The sequence below is a fragment of the Antechinus flavipes genome, chromosome 3, assembly GCF_016432865.1.
Source record: "Antechinus flavipes isolate AdamAnt ecotype Samford, QLD, Australia chromosome 3, AdamAnt_v2, whole genome shotgun sequence".
NCBI classification, from domain to species: domain Eukaryota; kingdom Metazoa; phylum Chordata; class Mammalia; order Dasyuromorphia; family Dasyuridae; genus Antechinus; species Antechinus flavipes.
Window position 1 is genome coordinate 580559364 of NC_067400.1, and position 23966 is coordinate 580583329.

At 41.4% G+C, this 23966-nt stretch overlaps 1 protein-coding gene across 2 annotated transcripts in view; it reads left to right on the top strand.

The window, feature by feature from the left end:
- The window catches only part of MYOM3 (myomesin 3), an 80465-nt gene that overhangs the window by 29955 nt on the left and 26544 nt on the right, over window positions 1–23966 (top strand). For both annotated transcript variants that reach the window (XM_051988229.1, XM_051988230.1), the window contains exons 12-23: window positions 634–833; window positions 1485–1538; window positions 2505–2632; window positions 3167–3350; window positions 3504–3678; window positions 7293–7414; window positions 7968–8155; window positions 9897–10023; window positions 11978–12156; window positions 13872–13986; window positions 15147–15303; window positions 20141–20250. In XM_051988229.1, the coding sequence (XP_051844189.1) occupies window positions 634–833; window positions 1485–1538; window positions 2505–2632; window positions 3167–3350; window positions 3504–3678; window positions 7293–7414; window positions 7968–8155; window positions 9897–10023; window positions 11978–12156; window positions 13872–13986; window positions 15147–15303; window positions 20141–20250 (1739 nt within the window). The remainder of the gene's footprint in view (window positions 1–633; window positions 834–1484; window positions 1539–2504; window positions 2633–3166; window positions 3351–3503; window positions 3679–7292; window positions 7415–7967; window positions 8156–9896; window positions 10024–11977; window positions 12157–13871; window positions 13987–15146; window positions 15304–20140; window positions 20251–23966) is intronic.

Sequence of the window (23966 nt, forward strand, 5' to 3'; positions counted from 1 at the left end):
AATATCAGAGTAGACTTTAGGGATCATTTTGACTCATGACCCCTCATTTTATAGATGAGAAAACTAAATACTAGAAAAGGAAAATGATTTCCCTAATCCCAGATCTTTATAAAAGGACTCGTTTCCTGAAAAGGCAGAATAGGATAAAGTCAGAAGATACAGTGGAGTGAATCACTTGAATTGCCCTGGAGATTTGTGGAAGAAGGGGTATCTAATGAGGGGGGAAAAGTCATAGGAAGGAACTGCTTTATTCAACCTAGTGACTGGCAATAGGGGACAAGGGCAGGAAGAAGGGGGTCTGGCTTATAAAAGACCAAGGCAGCCAGTGCAGATTAATACATGTTTTAGGACAAACAGATCAGAAATGTAGACAGGGATGTTGATGATGGTAGGGCTAAGCAAGGAGAACTTTTTTGGAAGAGGCAAGATTTAATCCACAGTTTGAAAGTGAAGAAGGGCTTGGATTACTGGGGAAATGAGAGGAAAAGGGCTTGGATTTTCAGGGAAGGATGTGCATTGTCAGGGAAGGATGTCCTATCTAAATGTTCAGGATATATAAAAGATGAGACTCTTTTTTGTGGAGGCTCGGTGCCCATGTTGGAGAGCTAGAACTCGAATTACCTCTGATATTAGGTGCCAGGGAGAGTCTGGGGTATGGGAAATCTGTCACGAGGCCCCTGGAGGAACCTGCAGGTGCCCTGTTCGAGGACTCGTTGAGGGCCAGAGCTACCGCTTCCGCGTGAGAGCCATCAACAAAGCAGGCAGCAGCATCCCTTCCAAGGCCACGGAGTTGGTCACCATGCAAGATTCCAAGGAAGCCGAGAGCAAGACAGGTAGGTACAGGGACCCCAGTGGGCCAGTCACAACCTTCCCAGAGCTTCATGAGTGAAACTAGAACAGTGGAAAACAAGAGGTTGGACACTGTGGGAGAGAGACAGAAGAGACCCAGAGCATAACTCTGCCCTTGGAGAGTATCTACTGATGGATGGCATACTAGTTTGCCATGGGACATGGTCCTTGCTTCCAGGGTGCTCCCTTTCTGAAGGGTGATCTGCAGGGATCCCCCATTCTCATTAGAGGTAAAAGACACACACATTTATGTGTGTACACACATACACACACACCCTTGAGACAAGTAATATTTGAATAAGTGACTGATAGAAGCAGATGTACAGAGGAAATAAGGCTGCCTGGACACATTCTGCTACAGGCACAGAACATTTCCTATCCTAAGAGCCCCCTTTCTAAATCCTGAAATGTTAGAGCATCCAGAGCAGGAAGGAACCTTAGAACACAGAATAACAGAGCTGGGAGGGAAACTAACCTATATCTAGCCCAACTCTTCATTTTGCAGAGAAGATCACTGAGACCCAGAAAGAGTAAGTGAAATAAAAGGCTAAGAAGAAATAATGGTCCTGATTCGGTGCCAGCCCTTCCATCACAAATGTTCACACCCTCTAATGCAAATTTGTTCTCTGTCCTAGTGATCCCTTTTGATTTTGGGAGGAACATCACAGTCAGCAAAGCTGATACTGAAGGTAACCTTAAGCCATGGCAAAGAATGTGAGATTTTAACATCATCCTTGGCTGGGGGCAGGGGAGATGTCTCGGATAATACCAAAGAAGCATGGGCCCCAGGTCATCTGTGGCAATCACAAGGCTCAGATTTGAGCAAATGGGAATCTAACCAACTCTGTACAAACCATTGCCACCACACTGATATTATGATGGTGGGGTTAGCTATGAGTTATATAGCACTTAACAGGTTTAAAAAGTTCCTGATCACAAGAAACATAGATTCTCTTGAGGGAGATAGGATTTTACTGCTGAAAGGGGCCTGAGAATCTAGAATGTTCAAATAGGAGCAATTTCAGAACAAAGAACGTCAAAATTGGAAAAAAAAATATAGAGATAGAATCTTAGAGGAATATTAATGGTAAAAAGGACCATGAAACATAGAATGTTAAATTTGAAAGGATCTTTAAAATATAGAATATTGGGCTAGACAGGATTTTAGAAGACAGGATATCAGAGTTGGGAGGGTCCTTAGAATACAAAAGGTCAGAGCTGGGAGGGCCCTTAGAACCCAAGATGTCAGAGTTGGGAGGGCTCTTAGAACACAGAATATTAGAACTGAAGGGAATCTTAGAGCATAGAATGTTAGATGTGAAAGGGACCTCAAACCATAGACTGTTGAAAAGGATATCTAAAACAGAAATGTAGACTAGGTAGAACCTTAGAACATAGGGTGTCAGAGCTAAAAGGATCATTAGAACATAAACTATTCAGATCTGAAAATAAAAACCAATACTCTCACTTGAAAATATGAAAATATCCCTGTCCCACAAACTATGTAATATATTGAATGACCTCTTCCCTGAAGTCTGAACAATTAAAATTCAATATTGAAAGGATAGGCTATGATATGTTTGGGATGATGAGAGGAGGAGCCCCTCTTAAAGATAACCATGAACTGATCCGTACTTTCACTGGATTCCTTGTAGATTCGGTGATCATCCCCTCACCTCCCACTAATGTCCGAGCCAGCGAGACTAGACAAGCTTATGTCTTATTGTCCTGGGATGAGCCATGTCCCCGAGGCAAAGAAGATCTGACCTACCTGTTGGAGAAGGTGAGGAGACCCAGACATTTCCCCCTTCATGGATGGGGGATTGGGCCACACAATCTGAAAGGAGAGTTAGAGTCATCATTTGAGAAGGCCTTTAGAAAACATTAGTCTCCTATATCCTAGGCTTCTAAGAATCAATCTAAGATAAAATTCTACTCTGGGATGGAGTGACTGAGAAATAATATTGCTGTGTCTCTATAGAACTTAGAAGTTGAAAAGCATTTTTCCTTGTGGATCTGAGGGCCCTCCTTTGTGAAGGAGACAGTGCAAATAGTATAATCTTTATTTTGGAGAGGAAAAGCTGAGTCCTGGAGAAGTTGAGTGACTTGCTGACAATCACATAGCCACAGTTTCAGAGCCCATGTTTCAGGCACATCCGGGACTCTTTTCTGCATGTCTGACTGCGGGGTTAACCTCCAAAGCTCAGTAAAAATGTTTTGGGACTGTCCACTATTTTTCTATAGTTGTCATATTACTGTGCACTGTCCTATCACCTTGGAGAGTAAGGCAGGGACTGACTGTCTGCTTGCTTTGTAGTCAATTCTAGGCAGTGAAGCTTGGGAGGCAGTGAGCTCAGAGACCCCTGTGAAGTCTCCAAGATTCGCGCTCCTGGATCTGGAAAAAGGGAAGGCCTATCGATTCAGAGTGAGAGCAGCAAACCGCTATGGTCTGAGTGAGCCTTCCGAGCCCAGCGAACCAATCAGCCTCGGGAGTCAGCCAGGTGGGTATTCCTGGTGGGCAGAGGGAAGGAGAGCGGCAATGGAGACCACAAGCCACTCTCCTCCTCCATTGCCTCTGCCCCGTAGGACCCAGCCCCCTTCTCCCCTCCTACCCCTTACCCATCTTGTGGTTTTGCTTTGCTTTGTTCTTTCAGCCACTCTTCCCCCTCCGGCTCAAGTCCAAGTTTTCAGAGACACAAAAACTTCCGTCTCCCTGAGTTGGGACCATGTGACGGGTGACTCCGAGCTCCTGGGATATTATATATATTCTCGGGAAGCAGGTTCTTCCGAATGGCAAACTGTTAACAACAAACCCATCAAGGGTAACAAGTAAGTCCTCCCTTTCTCCTTCCTTCCCCAAATCTTCCACATGATGGAAGCCAGGGCATCTGGACTGGCAGGAGCCTCTCTCCCACTCTGTAGTTAGCAGACTGAATCCGGAGCTCTGGATTTGGGGATGAAGACCAGAGACACATCCTGACTTAGATTATTGACTTGGAGCTTGGATGAGACCTTACATATTCCAACCTCATTTTATGCTCATTAAAAAAAAAAAAACAGATCCATTAGGGCTTGTGATAGGGTCACAGTGATGCAGAAAACAGAGATGGGATTTGAACCCATAAGAAGGATTTTGGCTGGCGCTTGTTATAAAAGCCCATCATATTATTATGAAGCTTAGTGGATGGAATGAGGGACAATGATCTGATGAGACACCTTCATAGCAATGCCATGAAGCTCTGATCTGATGTTTTAGGAGGGTTTCTCTGTGTTCCACTGGTCTGTGCGTGTGTTTGTGTGTTCATACACAGGCAGGTCTATGCATCCAGTTCCCTGTGGAAGAGATTATTCCAAGTTTTGCTGTGAACTGCCTGAGGTTTGAGATACTGAAAAACATCAAAAGTTCTTAGTGGGGATGATCTATGGCACAGGGTCAGAAATAGCTGCTGTCTTAACTGATTTTTTTCCAGTCTTCCCTATTGTCTTATTAGACTGCGGAATAACAGAATCACATAAATGCAAGGGACCTTAGAGCTCTTGTCTAGCCCTTGCTTGCCTATGAATCTCTTTCTCATATTGAAACTCCTAAACATTCGTTAAATAGAACTCTATCTTGAACACCTTCAATGAAGAGACATTCACTAGATCCCATTCCATTTTTTGTTTGCATGTCCCAAACTAAACACCCCCAATCCATTTGACAGAAATTTTCATGAGATATTATTTTCAGTTCTCCCACCAACCTGCTCACCCTCCTTTTTTCACATGCTCAAACATGATCCAACTCGTCTTAAAATGAACACAATATTCCAAAGGTGATTTGGCCATAGTAGGGTACAGGGGTCTTATTCTAAATAATAAGATTCTCAATGAAACTTAAGATAGAATTCCTCTGTGACCATATTGAACTTTGTGTTAAGCTCCTAGATTTTTTCAAATTCTCCTCCCATTTTGTACCTATAAAGTCAAATTTTTTTGTACTCAGATTTAGAACCTGACATTCCTTTCTAATAAGCTTCATATTATTGGGTCCAACCTATCATTATAGCATCTTGAGATTTTTTTTTAGGTCTTGAATCTATAATACAATGTTTTAACTGACTCTTCTAAATTTGTCTTGGAAAAAATTTAATAAACATACCATTTATATCATCCAAAACATTAATAAAATATTAAACAGCATAAAACCAAGGACATTGCCCTTAAGTAGATCATTGACAACCTCCACTGAAGCTGACATTGACATATTAACAAATCTATGTTCAATTGAATTGTTCTCTAATGATTTCACCCATATCTGATTCTTCATGACCACATTTGGAGTTTTCTTGGCAAAGTTACTGCAGTGATTTGATGTTTCTTTCTCCAGCTCCTTTTACAGATGAGAAAAGTAAGGCAAACAAGATTAAATGCTTCCAATCGAGCTTTCTGCCATGAATCTCCATTCTTCCAGGAAAACACAAATGGGACAAGCTTCCTGAGACTAATAATTCCAGTGTGCTGGAATCTTAAGAAGGCAGACAGACTCACAAACAGGATAAGATAGAATAGGATTCTATACTCAGAGTCAAGAGATAAGGGGAGCAGATCTCATCATTGGTCCTTTGGACTAGAGTTCTTTTTTGTTTTTGGGGGGTTTTTTTGTTTGTTTGTTTTTAAATAATTTTTTATTGATAGAACCCATGCCAGGGTAATTTTTTACAGCATTATCCCTTGCACTCACTTCTGTTCTGATTTTTCCCCTCCCTCCCTCCACCCCCTCCCCCAGATGACAAGCAGTCCTTTACATGTTGAATAGGTTACAGTATATCCTACATACAATATATGTGTGCAGGACTGAACAGTTTTCTTGTTGCACAGGGAGAATTGTGTTCAGAAGGTATAAATAACCCGGGAAGAAAAACAAAAATGCAAGCAGTTTATATTCATTTCCCAGTGTTCTTTCTTTGGGTGTAGCTGCTTCTGTCCATCCTTGATCACTTGAAACTGAATTAGCTCTCTTTATCGAAGCAATCCACTTCCATCAGAATGGACTAGAGTTTTTAAGTCTTTCAAAATTATTTCTTTTTACAATGATGTTGTTATTGTATAAATTGTTCTCCTGATCATGCTCATTTCATACTGCATCAATTCATACTAGACTTCCCAGGTTTTTCTTAAATTGTCCATTTCATCATTTCTCATAACACATATTCTCTTCTAACACATACCAGAATTTGTTCAGCCATTCTCCTGATAGAAATATATCTTCTTAGTTTCCATCTCTTTTCTACCATAGGAAAAAACTGCTTTAAATAAATATTTTTATACATTTAGATGTTCATCTTTGATCTTGTAGGGAGTCTAGGTCCAGTAGAATCAAAAGTTTCCATCCCTTTTCATCCTTTAATTTTTATTCAAGTTTGCCATAAACCTTCCAAATAAGCATCTACAAAAGGCATTGGTGGGCTTCCTTTTGTTCTCTTATTATCTTAAGGATTTTGAAGTACTACCTGAGGCTTTCAACTTGTGTGAGAAGGATTGGACTAGATAGTCGGAGAGTCTTTTTCAGCTCTAAAACCATCCATTATTTCAGGATCATATGAACTAGATTTGTATTTTTACTCCATAGACTTTAGCATTGGAAAGGGCCCTAGACCTAGATTTCAGAGATAGGAGGAGCCTTATAACAGAGAATGTCAGAGCTGGGAGGGCCTTAGAACCCAGGATGTCAGAGCTGGAAGGGCCCTTAGAACCCAGCTGGGAGGGCCCTTAGAACCCAGGATGTCAGAGGTGGGAGGACCCTTAGAAAAGAGAATGTTAGAGCTGGGAGGGTCCTTAGAACACAGAATGTCAAAGCTGAAAAGGACTTTGGAACACAGAACATCAGATCTGGAAGGGGGCTCAGAAAACATTATATAAGAAGGACCTTTAAGAGCATGATTGTGTATCATACTAAAAAGAAAACTGAATTTGGAATCAGAGTTACTGGGTTGGAATCCCATCTTTTCCACACCCACGGTAAATCAGGTAGCCTCTCTGGGACTTAGTTTCCTCATCTGTAAAATGGTCTGAATGCCTTCCTCAGTTAAGTCTATAATCTTGTGGAGGCAGAGATTTCCCTAATGCAATGCCCCTTATTCTCTGGTCATCCCCAAATGATGGTCTTCATATTGAAGGTGGGCTATGGCCTGCTTACCCCTATCATTCATATTTGGGCTATTTACCATGTTCATGATTCCCAGAACAAAGAGATTCATGATTTGTAGATCTGTGAAGTCTCTGAAAATATATTAATTCTGAGAAAATGGGCTTTGCCAATCACATTCTCCTGGGATTGGTGAGAACCTACCCAGATTGTAGCTTTCAAATATATTTATCAGGCGACACCGGACCCATCGACATCACTTTGAGACTCTGTACCTGCAATTAGATGCCCTGATGGTCATGTGTTCCTCTCACAGGTTTTCAGTCCCTGGACTAAAAACAGGAAAGGAATATGTTTTCTGCGTCCGGGCGGTCAGTGAAGCTGGAGTGGGAGAGAGTTCTGCAGAGCCCGCCCCGATCACCGTCAAACAGGCTATTGGTATGTCAGAAAGGATGAAGGCAGCTTGATCGCCTCCCTCCATCCCCAGGAATTGGAGCTAAGGGGCAAGAAACAGAATATTCATTCCAGAGGTGTAGGGGTAACTCTGTGAGAGAATAGAACATAGAGAGATGGGCGGGCATCTAGCCTTCCCCTCCGGCAAATGGCAGGGAATCATCCTTGTGCAGGACCCTTTCTCATGGGATGAGAAATAGAATCTCTGGATATGGGGTCCCGTGATCTGATCTCTTGGGCTGGCTTTGGGAATGGGTTGTTCCAATTGCCCTTCAGAGATTACATGTAAGGTCTCCACTGCTCCTCACAAGACCCTGCTGGCAGAGGAAACAGCTTGGTCTGTGTTACTTTAGGCAAGTCATTCTCTTCCTGCTCTACTGTGGGACTCAGTTTCTTTATCTGTAAAATGGGGCTAAAATGAAGATATAATCATTTTTTGACATTCTACAAGATTTCTCTCAGCCCGACATGCTGGCTAGAGAAAACAGCTGGCCTTTAATCTGTCTCTCCTCTCTCACTCTTGTCCCCTCAACCCCAGCTACACCCTCTGCTCCCTATGGATTTGCCCTCCTGGCCTGCGGGAAGAACGAGATGGTCATTGGGTGGAAGCCTCCAAAGCGCCGAGGCGGAGGCAAGATCCTGGGCTACTACCTGGACCAGCATGAGGAGTCGGAGCCCAAATGGCAGCCAGTCAACCAGCAGCCAGTGCCTACACGAGTCTATAAGGTACCCAGCCTGAAAAGCAGCCAGGTGGCCAACTAACATTCACTAAGCACCTACCATGCGCCGGGAACCGGGCTAAGTGCTGGGGATGCCCAGAAAACAAACAGTCCCTACCCTCACTCAGTATTCTCCTGATCTAAGGGGGAGACCAACAGCCATGCAGAACAACATGGTACGGGTTAATTTAGGGGTAACCTCGAAGGAAGGGCTGTGATTAAGGACCAGCCTCGTGTGAAAGGTGCGACTTTAGCTGAAGGAAACGGGAGGCAGAGCGGAGAGAGAAGAAAATTCTGGGCATGGAAGAGAGACGGAAAAATTACTGAAATCAGCAGATGGAGAAACAGTAAGGAGGCCACAGATCCCAGTCCGTGGGGTACCGCAAGGTGTAAGAAGCCAGGGCAGGTGGGGGAGTCAGCACAGGGAGGAGGGGGGCAGAATAGGTGAGAGGGGGGCAGGGCAGGTAGAAGCGGGGTTGGGTAGCTACAAGGAGCCAAAGCAGGTAGGAGGGGACTAGGGCAAGTAGGAGGGGCCAGGGCAAGACAGCATAGGTAGGAGTGGCCAGGGAAGGTGAGAGGGGCCAGGGCAGGAAAGAAGGGCTAGGGCAGGAAGGGGGGACCAGGGCATGTAGGAGTGGTTAGGGAAGGTGAGAGGGACCAGGACAGGTAGGAGGGGCCAAAGTAGGTGGGGGGGGGGAACCAGCGCAGATAGCAGAAGCCAGGAGAAGTAGGAGGGGACCAAGGCAAGAAGAAGGAGGCAAGGCAGGTAGGACAGGGCAAGTAGGAGGAGCCAGGGCGTCAGGAAAGATAGGAGTGGCCAAGGAAGTCAGGAGGGACCAGGACAAGTAGGAGGGGTCAGGACAGACAGGAAAGGGTCAGATTATAAAGCACTTAAATAGCCAAGCAGAGAATTTAATATCTCATCCAGGAATTCATCCTGAGAATGACTGGAGCTTATTTAATAGGAACAGCCAACTGTCAATTGTCTGTGCTAGTTTATATGATAGGATCCCCTAAAACAGTTTCTTAAACTATGGGTCATGACCCTACATGGGATCACTTAAGGAAATATGAGGGTCATGGAATTATGATTTATTATCAGTAAATGTTTGATTTGGTATACCTAATTTTATATACATATATATTTGGGATAGTGTAAAAATTTCTTAGACAAAAAATGTCGCGATGGAAAAAGTCTAATTAGTCCTGCTTTGATGCAACAGAGAAACCAAGTCTTTCAGAATGGGCTCAGAGGTATGTTGTCTGAGTTGATTGCCATAAATTTATCTCAGTTACTTTGACTGAAACAAAGGAAACTATCCCAAAATTAAACATTTTGATTCAATTCAAAAAGCATTTATCAAAGGCCTACTATGTGTCAAGTGAGAGGGAGTATAAAGTCAGGAAGCTAAGACCTGGTTAAAATCTAGCCTCTGACATATTGTGAGTCACTGGCCCTGCCCTCAAGAAGCTTACATGTTATGGAGTAGGAAAAAAAAAAAAAACATGTAAATAAGTCAATATGAAATATATACAAAGCAACTCCCCGGTGAATCAGGAAAGGCTTTACTTATGACCCTTGAGCTGAGCCTTGAAGATATTCTCATTTTGAGAGTCTAGTTTGAACTCTCCCATAAGTCTTCCTTTCCTTTCTTCCCCACCTATCCCTTATTCTCCCATGCCTCTTCAGTGTGTCAGCCTTTTCTTGCCCTCTCACTTCTGTATTCCATGTTTTTTCTTCCCTGAAGATCACTGACCTCCAGGAGGGACATTTTTATGAGTTCCGTGCTCGAGCGAGCAACTGGGCTGGCGTGGGCGAGCTCTCTGAGCCCAGCGACCTGTTTGAGTGTAAGGAATGGACTATGCCCCAGCCAGGTAAGGCTCTGCCCCATCTCTCTGGGCCACAGGAAAAGCAGACCAGCAGGTCCCATCGCCACTCTCTTTCCCTGTCTCCTTTAATCAAACTATTCCTGTCCATAGTTCTGAATCCATTAACTCAACTCCGGTTTAACAAGCATTCTTCATATAACTAATTGTAGTTATACAAAGAAAAATCATTTCTGCCTTCAAGGAGGTTACGTTCTACTGAAAGTCAAGTTGTAGGGTCAATCCATAGATGAAGCATTGAGTTTCACAATGAGAAAATAAAGAAATAAAATAAAATTATTCCTAATTAATGGGTTGACCCATTAGCCCAGTCACAACTTGGGTCTTGTCCATTGTTTGAGACCTCATGAGCCCAAAACTAGACCCCAAACTGAAGCCCAGCCCTGGTGCCAAATGAAGACTATAATTAAAATCTGAATTCAGCCTCAGAGATTTAACTCAGATCATAGAGTTGAACCTGGTGAAAAACTGAAACCTGACCCCAGCCCCATTCCGAACCTCAACTAAAAAACTAAGGCTAGGTCTTCATCAGACCTTAGCTAGGAAAGTGCTGGTAAATGTTTAACAGCAGGCTCTTTGAGGGGAAAGAGGAGGCAAGATACATTTCTGAGTTTAATTTGGATTAACATTTTCTTTAATCTAAACAATCAAAATAATAAAAAATGAATTTTTATTAAAATTTGTAAAATTTTTATTTATAAAAAATAAGTCATAACTTGTAGTTTGTAGATTTTTGACCAAAAAATAATAAAAATAACTTTTTACAAATAATTTTTATTTTAGTAAATTATAAAATTTATTTACAAAAAAAATTTTTAAATAAGCCCAAACTTATAGAATTTGTAGATTTTTGAGCCATAAATACTCACACTAACAATCAGCTCCTTAGAATAATTGATGAGGCTCATCCCAGGCTCTAGACTAAGCTCTTAGCAGTTGAACTCTAGCCCTAGCCTCAGTCTATGTTCTAGTTCTCTCCCCAGAGTCCCACCCAAACAGCAGGATGTTGGACTAGGACAGCTTCTGAAATGCACGCATTGTAATCCTTATAACTATAGAAGCACATCTTTGTTCCCTCAATGGGCCACATTCAGCATTTAACTGAAGCTGTCAAACTTAGCCTATGCCAGCTGTCTTTCCCCAAACAAAGCTACGTGGCTCCACCGTGGTATTGTCCAACCAACCAGAGTCATTGGGACACCTCAGCTTATCCCTGAGATGTTTGCTGCTACTGTTGTCCCTTGCCTCTTACTCAATGTTAGCTCAAGAGGGAAGGAGCACAGCTGGACAGCTGCTGTGGCCAAGAACCCTAAAAAGGGCAGCAAGCTCTCTGCCACCCGAGGTTGCCCTCAAGCATATTAAAGCAGGAAGGAGCAGAGTGCTTGTCAGTTAGACCCCTCACTATTTTCTGAGGGAACTAGTTTTCACCTTAGAAGACCTCATATCATACAGAAGTCCTGCAGGAGAGAAGAAGGACATAGAGGAGGGGAGATTTGTCAATCAGTTAATGTGCCTCTCTAGCAGTGGATAACTCACCTGGGATCATCAGGTGAGTTATCAGGAAAATCCATCCTCAGAAAATCCTAACTCTGCGATTGTGGATAAATCACTTAATTTCTGTCTGCCTCAGTTTGGGAAATAATAATAGCACCTACCTCACAGGAATGTTGTGAGAATTAAATGAAATAATTTGTGTATGTTCTATAAATACTGCTGCTACTACCAATATTCCTGCTATACTACTAGTAATTTATTACTGGTAGTAATTTGCCTACTACTAGTAGTAACAGTCTACTATCAGTCTACTACTACTATTACCCTATACTATTATTAGTACTACTACCACTACCATCATAATCCCAGGTAAGTTATCCAGTACCAGGCAGGCACTCTGACTGATTGACAAACCTCCCTTCTTCTTTGTCCCTCTCCTCTCCTGTAGGACCCCCATATGATGTGAGGGCTTCAGAGGTGAAAGCTAGTTCCCTAATGCTATACTGGGAGCCCCCCTTATACAAAGGAGCAGGGCCCATCACTGGCTACCGTGTGAGTGTCCAAGAAGAAGGCTCTGAGAAATGGAAGCCACTTGTTCCTGATCCCGTTTCAGGCACCCATCTAAGAGTAAGTACTTACCCTTGCTCAGAACATTCACGTTTCCATATTTTCCCCAGCATGTTATAACTCATTGGTGAAATGATCATCCTCCTGACCAAAGAAATAACCTTAGTCCATTTGACGAGATTACATGTTGGGCAACTTTGGTCAGAGTGCACTCTGGCTCCACAGTACATGCCCCTGTCTCATAAAGATTCTCATCAAATGGATTGAGTTGTTCCCCTGATAAATCTCCTACTTCTTTACTTCCAACCCTTACTCTACACTGGAAGAAATGGAAGCCCAGAGTCAGGATCAATATGCAGGATCAAGGTGCAGAATAGAACTCAAAATTCTTGACTCTCAGGTTGAGAAAGCAGTGACTCTCCAAGGGGAATAATATCCCCTAACTTGGAGGCAAGGGAGAGGGATCTATTGCTAATGAGAATCCCTGAAATCAAACCCAACCTAGTGGGAGACAATTGTCTCTTTAATACTTTTTTGTGGTGAACTTGCAGGTCCAGTCTGCCCCCAGTTTCAGATCACATTCCCAGAGATCAGCTGTTATGAACTCAGAACAGACCAAGTCATTTTAAAATAAACAGCAGTAAGAAAGAATTAGAAAGATAAAGCTCTTTCCTGCCGTCTGTTTCTGCCATCCAGGAATCATAGGAAGGATTTCATAGCCAAACAGAAACCAAAAAAAGTTTCTTAGTGATTATCCCTTTGTTCACTGGATTCTTTATGCTGGAAGGCCCTCAATCAGCAAAGATAACTGATAAGTGTCAGACTCAAGAGTCAAGTAGCTGGGTTTTATTCTATACATTAACACCATGGGGCAGTATCAAGGGCCAGAAACTGAGAACCCAAAATTCCGAAACCTAATCCTAACTCTTCAATTAATAGACTGTATATCCTTGAATAATTTCATATTTCTAGGCCTCAGATTTTCCTCAGATTTTTCCATCTGCAAAATGAGGGAGAAGGCTGGATTAGGATTATGAAGTCCTAAGAGATGCTGATTTTTTCTTCTGTTTTCTTTCTATTCTGACATCCTATATTGTAAGGCCCCTCCTGGTTCTGACATCCTCTGTTGTAAGGAACCTCCAGCTTCTAACATTATCTATCATAAGGCTCCTCCTATTTTTAATAATTCTATGTTCTAATTTCCTTCCCAGTATTGGTGGTTTTGTCTAAAACCCCTTCTCTTTCTATGTTTGAGGTCCTTTCCAGCTCTAACATCTTTTGTTCTAATGTCCCTTTCAGTTCTGACATTATGTGTTCTCAGATCATTCTCAGCATCAATATTCTAAAATCCCTCCCATATCTAACATGCTATAGATATTCTGATGTCCTTTCCTGATTTGACATTCTGTGTTCTAAGGTCCTTTCCAGTTCCAACATTCTATATTCTAATGTCCCTTCCAGTTATGGCATTTTATATTCTGATGTGCCTTTCAGTCCTGTCCATTTACATAAGTCTATGACTAAATTGTTAGTCTTCTGTGTCCAAATTTGAGACAGCTAATAACCATTGTGGAAAGCAAGGAAACGGGATTCGGTTGTTTTATTCCTATTTCCCTTGGCTATATGTCCGTTGGTCATAATACGATGGAATAATTGCAGCAACTCAGCCCATGGGACATTTAGTTCCACTCACCTTATAAACAGGATAGCCATTTTCCTGGAAATGGATTATTGATTCTCTGCTCTTAGTAATGGAGCTTTCTTGGTCTCCCCAGGTTTCAGATTTGGAAACAGGAAAACGTTACAAGTTTCAGGTACAGGCTGTGAATTCAGCTGGGACAGGACAACCATCTTTGCCCTCTGATCCTGTATTGATGGAAGATAAACCAGGTAAGGGGTCTTAGAAGATAGTATATATTAAGGGAGGAATGATCAAGATCAAGACCAAGTGATCAAGGTTATTATCTGAGGCACACTGAGGTCATTGTCAAGGGCCCCCTTCTCTCTTGCTCCACTCTATATACTTCTTCCTTCCCTGTTCCCTTTCTTTTGCCAAACCCCACTCTGATACTTTCCTAATTTTCCCCTTACCCCATCTTCTCTTTCTAAAACTCATATTTTCCTCTCCATGTTCACTTTTGGAATTGTCTACAGCCCATGTTTGGCCAGTCTGGCTTCTCCTTCTCCCCCATCCTTTGGGTCCCTCTCTTTGCCTCAATTTTTCCATCTGTAAGAAAAGGAGTTGAAATAGCTGACCTCCAAATCTATGCAGCTCCAAATCTATGAGTTTATTACCCTACTTCATATTCTAAGATGTCTTCCAGCTCTAACACTCTAAAGTTCCTCTACCGTTGCCCTAACAGGTTCTATGTTCTATGACCCTTTCCAGATCTAATGTTTTATGTTTTAAGGTTCCTTCTAACTCTGACATTCCATGTTCTGAGATCTACCCCCTTTACCCTCAGAGCTGACCCTCTATATTATAAACCCCCATCTACATGGTAATTCTAGGTTCTGAGGTTTATCTGATGTTCTAAGACTCCTTCCAGCTCTAACATTCTAGGATCCTTCCTAGCCTGACATTACCTGTTATAAATAAGAAGTTATCTCTGATCATCTATGTCCTTGAGTCCCTTACATCTCAGACAATCAGTACCCTGTCCAAGTGTGATATTCTGGGTTCTAAGCTTCCTCTGACAATATGTGCTTTGTGTCTCCTTCCAACTCTTCCATACTGTACAAAGGAGTACTGAGTCTCCTTCCCTCTCTTATGCTCTCTCTGCCTCTCTTTCCCTCAGCAAAGCTGAATACAGAAAGCATTAGACTGGAAATCAGGCTGAGTGCTACTACTGACTTTACCAGTGACTTTAAGGAAGTTCTTTTGACTTTGAGAGGGAAGGAGGTCCTAGTTTTTTCACCCTTAGTCCTTCTGGTGCAGGGTCCCAGCTGTTGTATACAAGCAGTCCCTGAGAGAATGAATGCTAGCTGGTATGGGGACCTAGGACAGTTCTCAGGCTCCAGGTATTACTGAACTGTGTGTCTTTCCTCAGATGCCAGGGAAATCAAGATTGGCGTGGATGAAGAAGGCTCTGTTTTCATGGCTTTTGAGGCTCCGGAGGCTCCAGATTCCTCTGAGTTTGAATGGGCAAAGGATTATGAGGGTCCTCCAGATCCACAGAGAGTCACAGTGAAAGATGACGTCTGCAGGTATATGGGGGAATACTCACCCATCAGCTGTTTTTCACTACCTTGTGGGGTAAAGGGCACCACCATGGCATCTAGAGAATCAGGGTTTAGTCCCAGCTCTGCCACAGCTCAGCTGGGTGACCTTGGGCAAGTGTCTTGCATCTGAGTCTCAGTTCTTATCCCCATAAAATAAGAAAATTGTATTACATGATTTAATAATAGAGCTTCCAGCTTTTATTCTAATATCCCTCCCAATTCTGACATCCTGTGTTCTAAGGGCCTTCCCAACTCTGACATTCTGTGTTCTAAGAGCTCTGCTATTCTCTGTACCAAGGACCCTAAATGTATTCTAGTCCCTTCTGGCACTAACATTCAGCATTCTAAAGGACTTTTCAGACCTGACAGTCTATGTTTGTTTTCAGGTGCCTTTTAGCTCTAAGAGCTTCTGTTCTAAGATCCCTTTAAACTCTAGCATTCTATGTTCTTGAGTGATTTCTATTGCTTCTAGACCTTCCCTTCCAAAGACATAAAGTAACTTAGAAAATAACCTGGGTTTATCTAAACCCTTTACTTAGACTATGAACCTCTGCAAAAAAGCTATACTGCACAGTTCAAATCCTACAAATGGAACAGTGGCCCTTACATTTATTAAGCCATGTTACCCTCTCCTTCCTCACCCTGATGCTCATGAGACTAGGTTAGCTCCTCCCCTACTTCTTCCCAGTTTATCCATCAGTCTAGATATCCTGCCTGAACTGTTCTTTCTCATCACTATATAACCATCAGCTCATAGTAACACAATCCTGCCTCCCTCTTGTCTTTGGGATAAAACTTGCTTATATAAGGACTGTTCATCCTTGGTCTCCCAGGATAGGCAGTAGCTATAATTTCTCCTCATTATTGATCTTTGCCTCCTTTCTCTTTGAATCTATTCCATTTCCCCTCTGACCAGTCATCTGCCCTTAGAATGTAGAAATATCTCCTAGCAAACAAAGGTTAGGGAGGAAATGGAAGAGTAACCTTCCTGATCCTTTTAGGCCATCAGGAGCATCATCAGACTGCTTCCTAAAACTGAAACCTGCCACTTCCCCATCACCCAAGCCCAAGCTGACCCTTAATTTCCCTAACACCTTCTAGCCCTGCTCTTGTATTATTCTAAGGTCTCTTCTGGTAATTCACCTTCTATGCTACAACATTTTATGTTCTAAGGTCCCTTCCAGTCCAAACCATTGTATTAGAGCAGGGTGGTCCCAGGTTAGAGAGAGCTGATTTTAACATAAGAGGACACAAGTTCCAGTCCTTCCTCAAACACTTCTTATACATGTCCTAAGGCATAAAATTTCTCTGGGTCTCAGTTTCCTCATTTTCAACATTGAGGGTGGAAGTTGGAACTAAATGAAATGAACTCTAAGGTCACTACCAGGTCTAAATCTAAGATCTCTTCCAACACTTATATTCTGAGTTCTTTTCCAGCCTTCCTATTTTCTGTTTTAAAGACCTTCCCATCTCTGACAATCCTAGTATTTTATTATTTGCTCCTACTCAAAGAAGTCTTTTTATTTTGTCTGTCTAGTTCTGGGTTTCAAGCAGCTTTGAATAGGTCGGTGCAGAGAACAGAGAGAGAAATGAAAAAATACAATCTTGATATTTATGTCCTTTATTGAGTTTCCATTGTATGCAGATCCTCATACTAAGCTCTGGGAAGGTGGGGGTGACAGGGTCCCTATTCTCCAGGAGTGTTCATCCCAGTGTATTAAATATAGGAAAATATGGCACAATCTTCCATGCTAGAACAATCATGGAGGGCAGAAGAGCTGTAAATCAGAGTTCCCAAGTGGACACAGAATTAAAGAATCATCCTGAGGCTAATATCCCTACCTGCAGGGCCCTAACCTTTCACCTAAGGGTGAAGTATCCCTAACTGCAAGGAAAACACGTCTGAGTCACCTTTGTGGGAATAGAGCAGCAGAGTCACATGTTGCCCTACCTAGTGTGTGACTGCCTACTCATGGGGATCTTTAGGGCAACCTCAGGCCCCACCTGTCCTTCTAGAGTGCTGCCTTCTTCCTCTTTCGATGAAGTCTGACATCCCCACCCCAAACATTATTCTGAACTTCCCTGTTAATAATAATGAACAACAAAGTAGGTGATCTGGCTTCCAGAAAGCCCTTCTTGATATATTTCCTTCTTTGATCCTGAGAGTGATTTCCAGTGGGATATTCCCAATGAATTTTCCTCTGCAGATCAGCACCTTTTCTTAGAAACTTGACAAAGACACCAACAGGTCAAGTCACTTACGGAGATTCACAGTCAAAAGGTATCAATGGCATAATTCAAACTCAGGTCCCTCTGCCTTCAAACCACCTCTATTCACTGCACTGCTCTGAGACTTAAAAAAAGGAGCAATAGCCTTACTCACTTTTTTATGGGAAAGATAAGGCAGGGAACAAGAACTTATTAAGCATCTCTCTGTGATGGGCATTGCGCCAAGTGCTTTGCAAATATGATTTCATTTGATCTTCACAACTCTGTGAGCTGAGTTCCACTATTATTCCCATTTTATAATTGAGGAAACTGAAGCAGGCAAAGGGATTTGCCCAGGCTTTCACAGCTAGTAAATGTCTGAGGCTCGATTTAAATCTCACATCTGACTCCAGGTCCAGTGTTCTGTTCACTCTGGTGCCACCTAGCTGCCACTTTATAATTTGTTTTTTTTTAACTTTCTTTTCTTCCTCCCTTCTTCCTTCTTTCCTTTCTTTCTTCCCTCTTTCCCTCCTTCCTTTCCTCCCTCCCTCCCTCCCTCCTTCCTTCTTTCCTTCCTTCCTTCCTCTTTTCCTTCCTTCCTCCTCATATCAATTATATTATGCAAAATATTTCCATATTCATCTTATTTCCAAAAAATCAAGAAAAATAAAGAAAGTGAGATAATTATACTTCAGTTTGTACTCAGCGTTCATCAGTTTTCTTTTTCTGGAAGTGGACAGCATCTTCTTATCATGAGTCTTTTGAAATTGTTTTGGATAATTGTATTGGTCAGAATAATCAGGATTTTCACAGTTGGTTATCATTATCACATTGCTGTTACTATGCACAATGATCTGTCGGTTCTTCTCACTTCACTTTGCATCAGTCCATGTTTTTCCTCATCATTTCTTATAGCACAGTAGTACTCTGTCACAATCATATGCATGTTTTAGTCTATAAAAACACATTTCATCCATTATCTCCTTACAGGGGGTTGGGAGGAAGGAGAGAATATGAAGGAGGGCTAGTGAATGAGATTATTATAATCTCCATTTTACTGATAAGATAGCTAAGGCTCAGAGATGAAAACTGATATGTTCTAGCTGGGCTACTGTTACTCTACTCCCTTTCCACTGGCAAATTGTAACAGGTCTTTGTTTCACTGTCAATTTGAGCTCTGAACTCAAGACTCATAAGCTCAAATGATTTAGAATTAATTAAAATTCTTGAGTAGTAACTAGATGGCAAAGGAGATAGAGCATTGGGCTTGGAGTCAGGAAGATTTACCTTCCAAAGTTCAAATCTAGTCTCAGACACTACCCAGGTGACTCTGGGCAACTCACTTAATGCTATTTGCCTCAGTTTCCTCATCTGTAAAATAATCTGGAAAATAACTAGCTGGTAAAACATTCCATTAACTTTACCAAGAAAACCCCAAAAGGGATCACGAAGAGTCAAACATGTCTGAACAAAATATAATATGAATAATGGCACCCACATCCCAATGCTGTCATCCAGATAGAAATGAAATATTTATACAGAGCTTTGCAATCCTTAAAATGCTATATAAATGCTATTGTTATTAATTGTCTATCCTGCTCAATTAATTTGTCCTACTTTATTTCTTGTATCAATTTCCATTGTGGATTCCAAAGTTGATTTGAGGATGCATATTATTCTTTTTTTTATTTAATAATAACTTTATATTGACAGAATCCATGCCAGGGTAATTTTTTACAACATTATCCCTTGTACTCGCTTATGTTTTGATTTTTCCCCTCCCTTCCTCCACCCCCTCCCCAAGATGGCAAGCAGTCCTATATATATTAGATATGTTGCAGTATATCCTAGATACAATACATATTTGCAGAACCGAACAGTTCTCCCGTTGCACAGGGAGAATTGGATTCAGAAAGTATAAATAACCCGGGAAGAAAATCAAAAATGCAAATAGTTCACATTCGTTTCCCAGTGTTCCTTCTTTGGGTGTAGCTGTTTCTGTCCATCATTTATCCATTGAAACTCAGTTAGGTCTCTTTGTCATAGAAATCCACTTCCATCAGAATACATCCTCATACAATATCATTGTTGAAGTGTATAATGATCTCCTGGTTCTGCTCATTTCCCTTAGATCAGTTCATGTAAGTCTCACCAGTCCTCTCTGTATTCATCCTGCTGGTCATTCCTTACAGAACAATAATATTCCATAACAGAGAATGCATATTATTCTTGCCCAAGGCTCCAAAATTGATCTCTAGCCCTACATCCTGCCATCCCATTTCATGGAATCATGGATTATGAGTTAGAAGGGATCTCCAAGGCTATCTATCCCAATCTCCTCGTTTTGTAGATGAGGAACTGAATGCCAGAGAGAGGAAGGGATTTGCTAGGGGTCCTCTGATAAGTTGGAAAGTCAAAGATTAAATCTAATCCCCCAGCCCGAATGTCAGCACAGTTTCTCCTTTACCATACTGTCTTCATGACTTTGTGAGGTCATTTAAAATGCCTCTAGATCCAGGTGAGGGAGAGTGGGATGTGTTTGAGAATCCAGGGAAATGATCTTCTGGACATCCAAGAACCTAAACACAGAGTCTCCTATTTTCTTCCCTTCTAGATCCAAGATTATACTGAAGGAACCAAGCAAAGAGGACCTGGGAACTTATTCAGTGACGGTCACAGACGTAGATGAAGACATTTCAGCAAGTCATACTCTGACCGAGGAAGGTAAACTACTCGCATCCCTGACAGTGTAGAGTAGTGGAAAGGACTCTGACCTAGTGCTTAATGCTTTGTGTAGTATCTCCCTCACTGGGCAGCCAGGTGGTACAGTGGACAGAGTGTTGGGACTAAGGTCAGGAAGATTCACCTTTCTAAGTTCAAATCTGACCTTAGATACTTCCTAGCTGTATGATCCTAAGCAAGTCACTTAACCCTGTTTGCCTCAATTTCCTCACTTGTAAAATCAGACAGAGAAGGAAATGATAAGGCATTCTAGTATCTTTGCCAAGAAAACCCCAAAGGGGTCATAAAGAGGTGGACATGACTGAAAAATGACTGAACAAATTCCCTCCATTAGACTATGAGCTCCTTGAAAGCAGGGATTGTCTTATGCTTTCTTTGTGTTTAGCATAGAGTCTGACATACAGTAGGTCCTTAATAAATGCCAGTTGACTGACTGGAATCCCAAGTCTATGACCATAGGCAAGTCACTTCTCTGAATTGTCTATGTAACCAGAGAGTGGGACTCAGTGATCATTAAGATTCCTTCCTATTATAACATTATGTGATTCTATGAGAGAACAATCAACATTCAGTCTCAGAGATTAACAGAACCCCTTAGCTGCAGCTCTCTCTAACTGGAAGTCATTCTGGAAGTCAGGAGACATGGGCTCTAATTGCCCTATGTGCAAATCATGTCACCACTCTAAGCTTCAGTGAGCAATGAAATGAAGTCATGTAATGTAAGAAATGAAATGAAATAAGTACTTACTATGCTCTAAGTACTATGTCAATAATTACTAAGTGCTTGGAATATAAATAGAAGGAAAAAGAAAAATAGTCCCTGTCCTCAAGGAGCTTACATTCTAAAAAGGTAAGATTGTTTTAAAAGCTGAAAAATGAGGGGTGTAGGAAAAGGAGAATGAAAGGGAAAGCGATTTCCAGAGGAAATTGGTACTAGGACTGGGAAGAGAATGAAGGCAGCCCAGTCTTTCTACAAAATGGAAACTCTGGGAAGAACTCACCAGTGGGAGAAGTGAAGATCATGTAGAGGATTATTCCAGGGAGAGGGCCTTGGGTGTAGTAGGCTGGGTGAGGAGGTCTCAGGCACTGAGGAAAATTCCTGGATGAGCCAGCCATAGTAAGAGCATGGTTTAGATCTCCAAAGGAAGTCAAGAACAGGGCCATGAGGAAAATGCAGTATAATATTTGGCTGGCTTCTTTTTCTAGCTGTTATAAGGATTCCTGGAAAGTCTAGCATTATATTATTAAAGGCAAAACATAATTAGACATTTGTGTACCTGAGGTAAGAGAGAGGTCAGAGATGTGGCTGCTAGGATAGAGGATGTGCATCTCCAGAATACCATCAGATTTCTATGATACTTAAAGGACTAGCCACTGAGAAGGATATTGGAAAAGGGAAGATGAGAAGAAAGGCTCAGTCATTAAAGGAAAGCAGCATCCTCTGGGTAGCATGTCAGCACCTTATAAATTTTAGCAGCTCTGGGCAAAAGCCCAATCAGGTCATCTTGTTGGGTAAAGGGATACATAGTGAATTTCTAGGAAAAAATAGTGATGACTAAGGGTCACTATAGTTTTATCCAGAATCATTCATAACAAACTAGTGGCCTGTTTTTTTTTTTGACAGAATAACCTGATTTGTAGATAAGATAGATGATATAGATATTTTATATTTTTAGCAAAATACTTAACAAAATTCTTCATGCTATTTTTTATTGACAATAAGGAGATATTTGAACTCAAGTATAGCAAGATAAAGTGAATTCAGAAGTAGTTGAATGGCCATATTCAAAGAGCATTCATTAATGGATCAGTGTCAGCTTTTAAGGTCTTTAGTGAAGTGCCCCAGGGATCTAATCTTGACCTTAATATTTTTATCATTTACTTGAATTTAGGAGTGGTTGAATGGCCATATTCAAAGAGCAATCATTAATGGATCAGTGTCAACTTTTAAGGTCTTTAGGGAAGTACCCCAGAGATCTAAACTTGACCTTAATATTTTTATCATTGACTTGAATAAAGACATAGATAACATCAGTATGACTCAAAAATGGAAAGTCCTGCTGACATGCTGGATGATGGAATATGAATTTTTAAATGCTCTTGCAACTAATACATTGGGCCAAATCCAATCACACAAGTTAAATAGCTATCAATGTAAAGTCCTACATTTGAAAAAGATTTATAATAACAACATTAAACCTTTATATAGATCTACCATGTGCCAGGCACTGTGCTAAGCACCTTGCAAATATTATCTTATTTGTTCCTCACAACAACCCTGTGGGACAGGTGCAACATTTTACAGATGAGGAAATTGAGGGAGACAGGGATTAAGTGACTTGCCTAGGTTAATTTTTGTTATTGTTTAGTTATTTTCACTTGGCATGTTCCCATGTGTGTTTTTCTTGGCAAAGATGGAATAGTTTGCCATCTCTTTCTCCAGCTTATTTTGCAGTTGAGGAAACTGAAAAAAATAATGAGATCACATAGAAAAAAAAAGATGCTTGACCCCAGAGGGCAGAACAAGGAGCAATGGAAATTGTAAAGAAGTGCATTTAAGTAGGTAGAATTATTGCAAAGTAGAACAAGCTTCTTCAGGCCTTCCCCCAGTTTCCCTTCCCAAATGTGAGTGTCCCAAGAAAAGGAGTAGATCATTTGATAGATGTACAATAGAAAGAGTTTTTATTCAAGTATTAGTCTGACCAAATGGACTCTGATGTTTTTTTCAATTCTGAGATTCTATGAGGATCAAATGAGAGCACAGAATTATAGAACTGACTAGCCAGTACCTTGAAGACTGTCTCATCCAATTATGTTATTTCACAGATGAGAAAACAAAGGGCCAGAGAAATATAATGATTTGCTTAAAATTATACAGGTTGCAAGTATCAGAACTTGGATTTGGACCTAATTCTACATCAAATCCCAAACTCTTTCCGTTAAATAAAATCAACAAACATTTATTATTTACCAGATACTGCTAAGAGCCTGGGTAACAAATTCAAACAAAAAAAGAGCTAGTGCCTATTCTCAAGGAGCTTACATTTTTCTTTTTATTTCCCCAGTTAGATATAAATAATTTCTTTATTATACATATGTATGTATATATATATGTATATATATATATATATTCATTTTTACGTATTTCCATATGAATCATGTTGGGAGAAAAAAATCAGAACAAAAGAGAAAAATTACAAGAAGAAAAAACCAGAAGGAATAAAAATGTGAACCTGGCATGTGTTGATTTATATTCAGTCTCCACAGTTCTCTCTCTGGATGCAGATGGTGTTTTCCATCCAAAGTTTACTGGGAGAGCTTATATTCTAATGAGAGAAGACAGCACTTAAAAAGAAAGCTGAAAAGGGCAGGATGGAGAAGAGAGAGCACAGAAATTTCCCATGAGGGGAGGGTGGTAGAGAAAGTCCAAAGAATCAGAAATGGAGCCTGGAGAGGCCTTATGCATATGAAGGCATTTGATAAACTCTAGGCCATCATGCCCTACCTGAGGTTTAGGGGACATCTCATGTGGGATGGTATTTGGGCTGTTGACTTATGCCTTCAAGTGGCAACTAGGTGGCGCAGTGGGTAGAGCACCAACCCTGAAGTCAGGAGGACCTGAGTTCAAATATGACCTTAGACACTTAACACTTCCTAGCTGTGTGACCCTGGGCAAGTCACTTAACCCCAATTGCCTC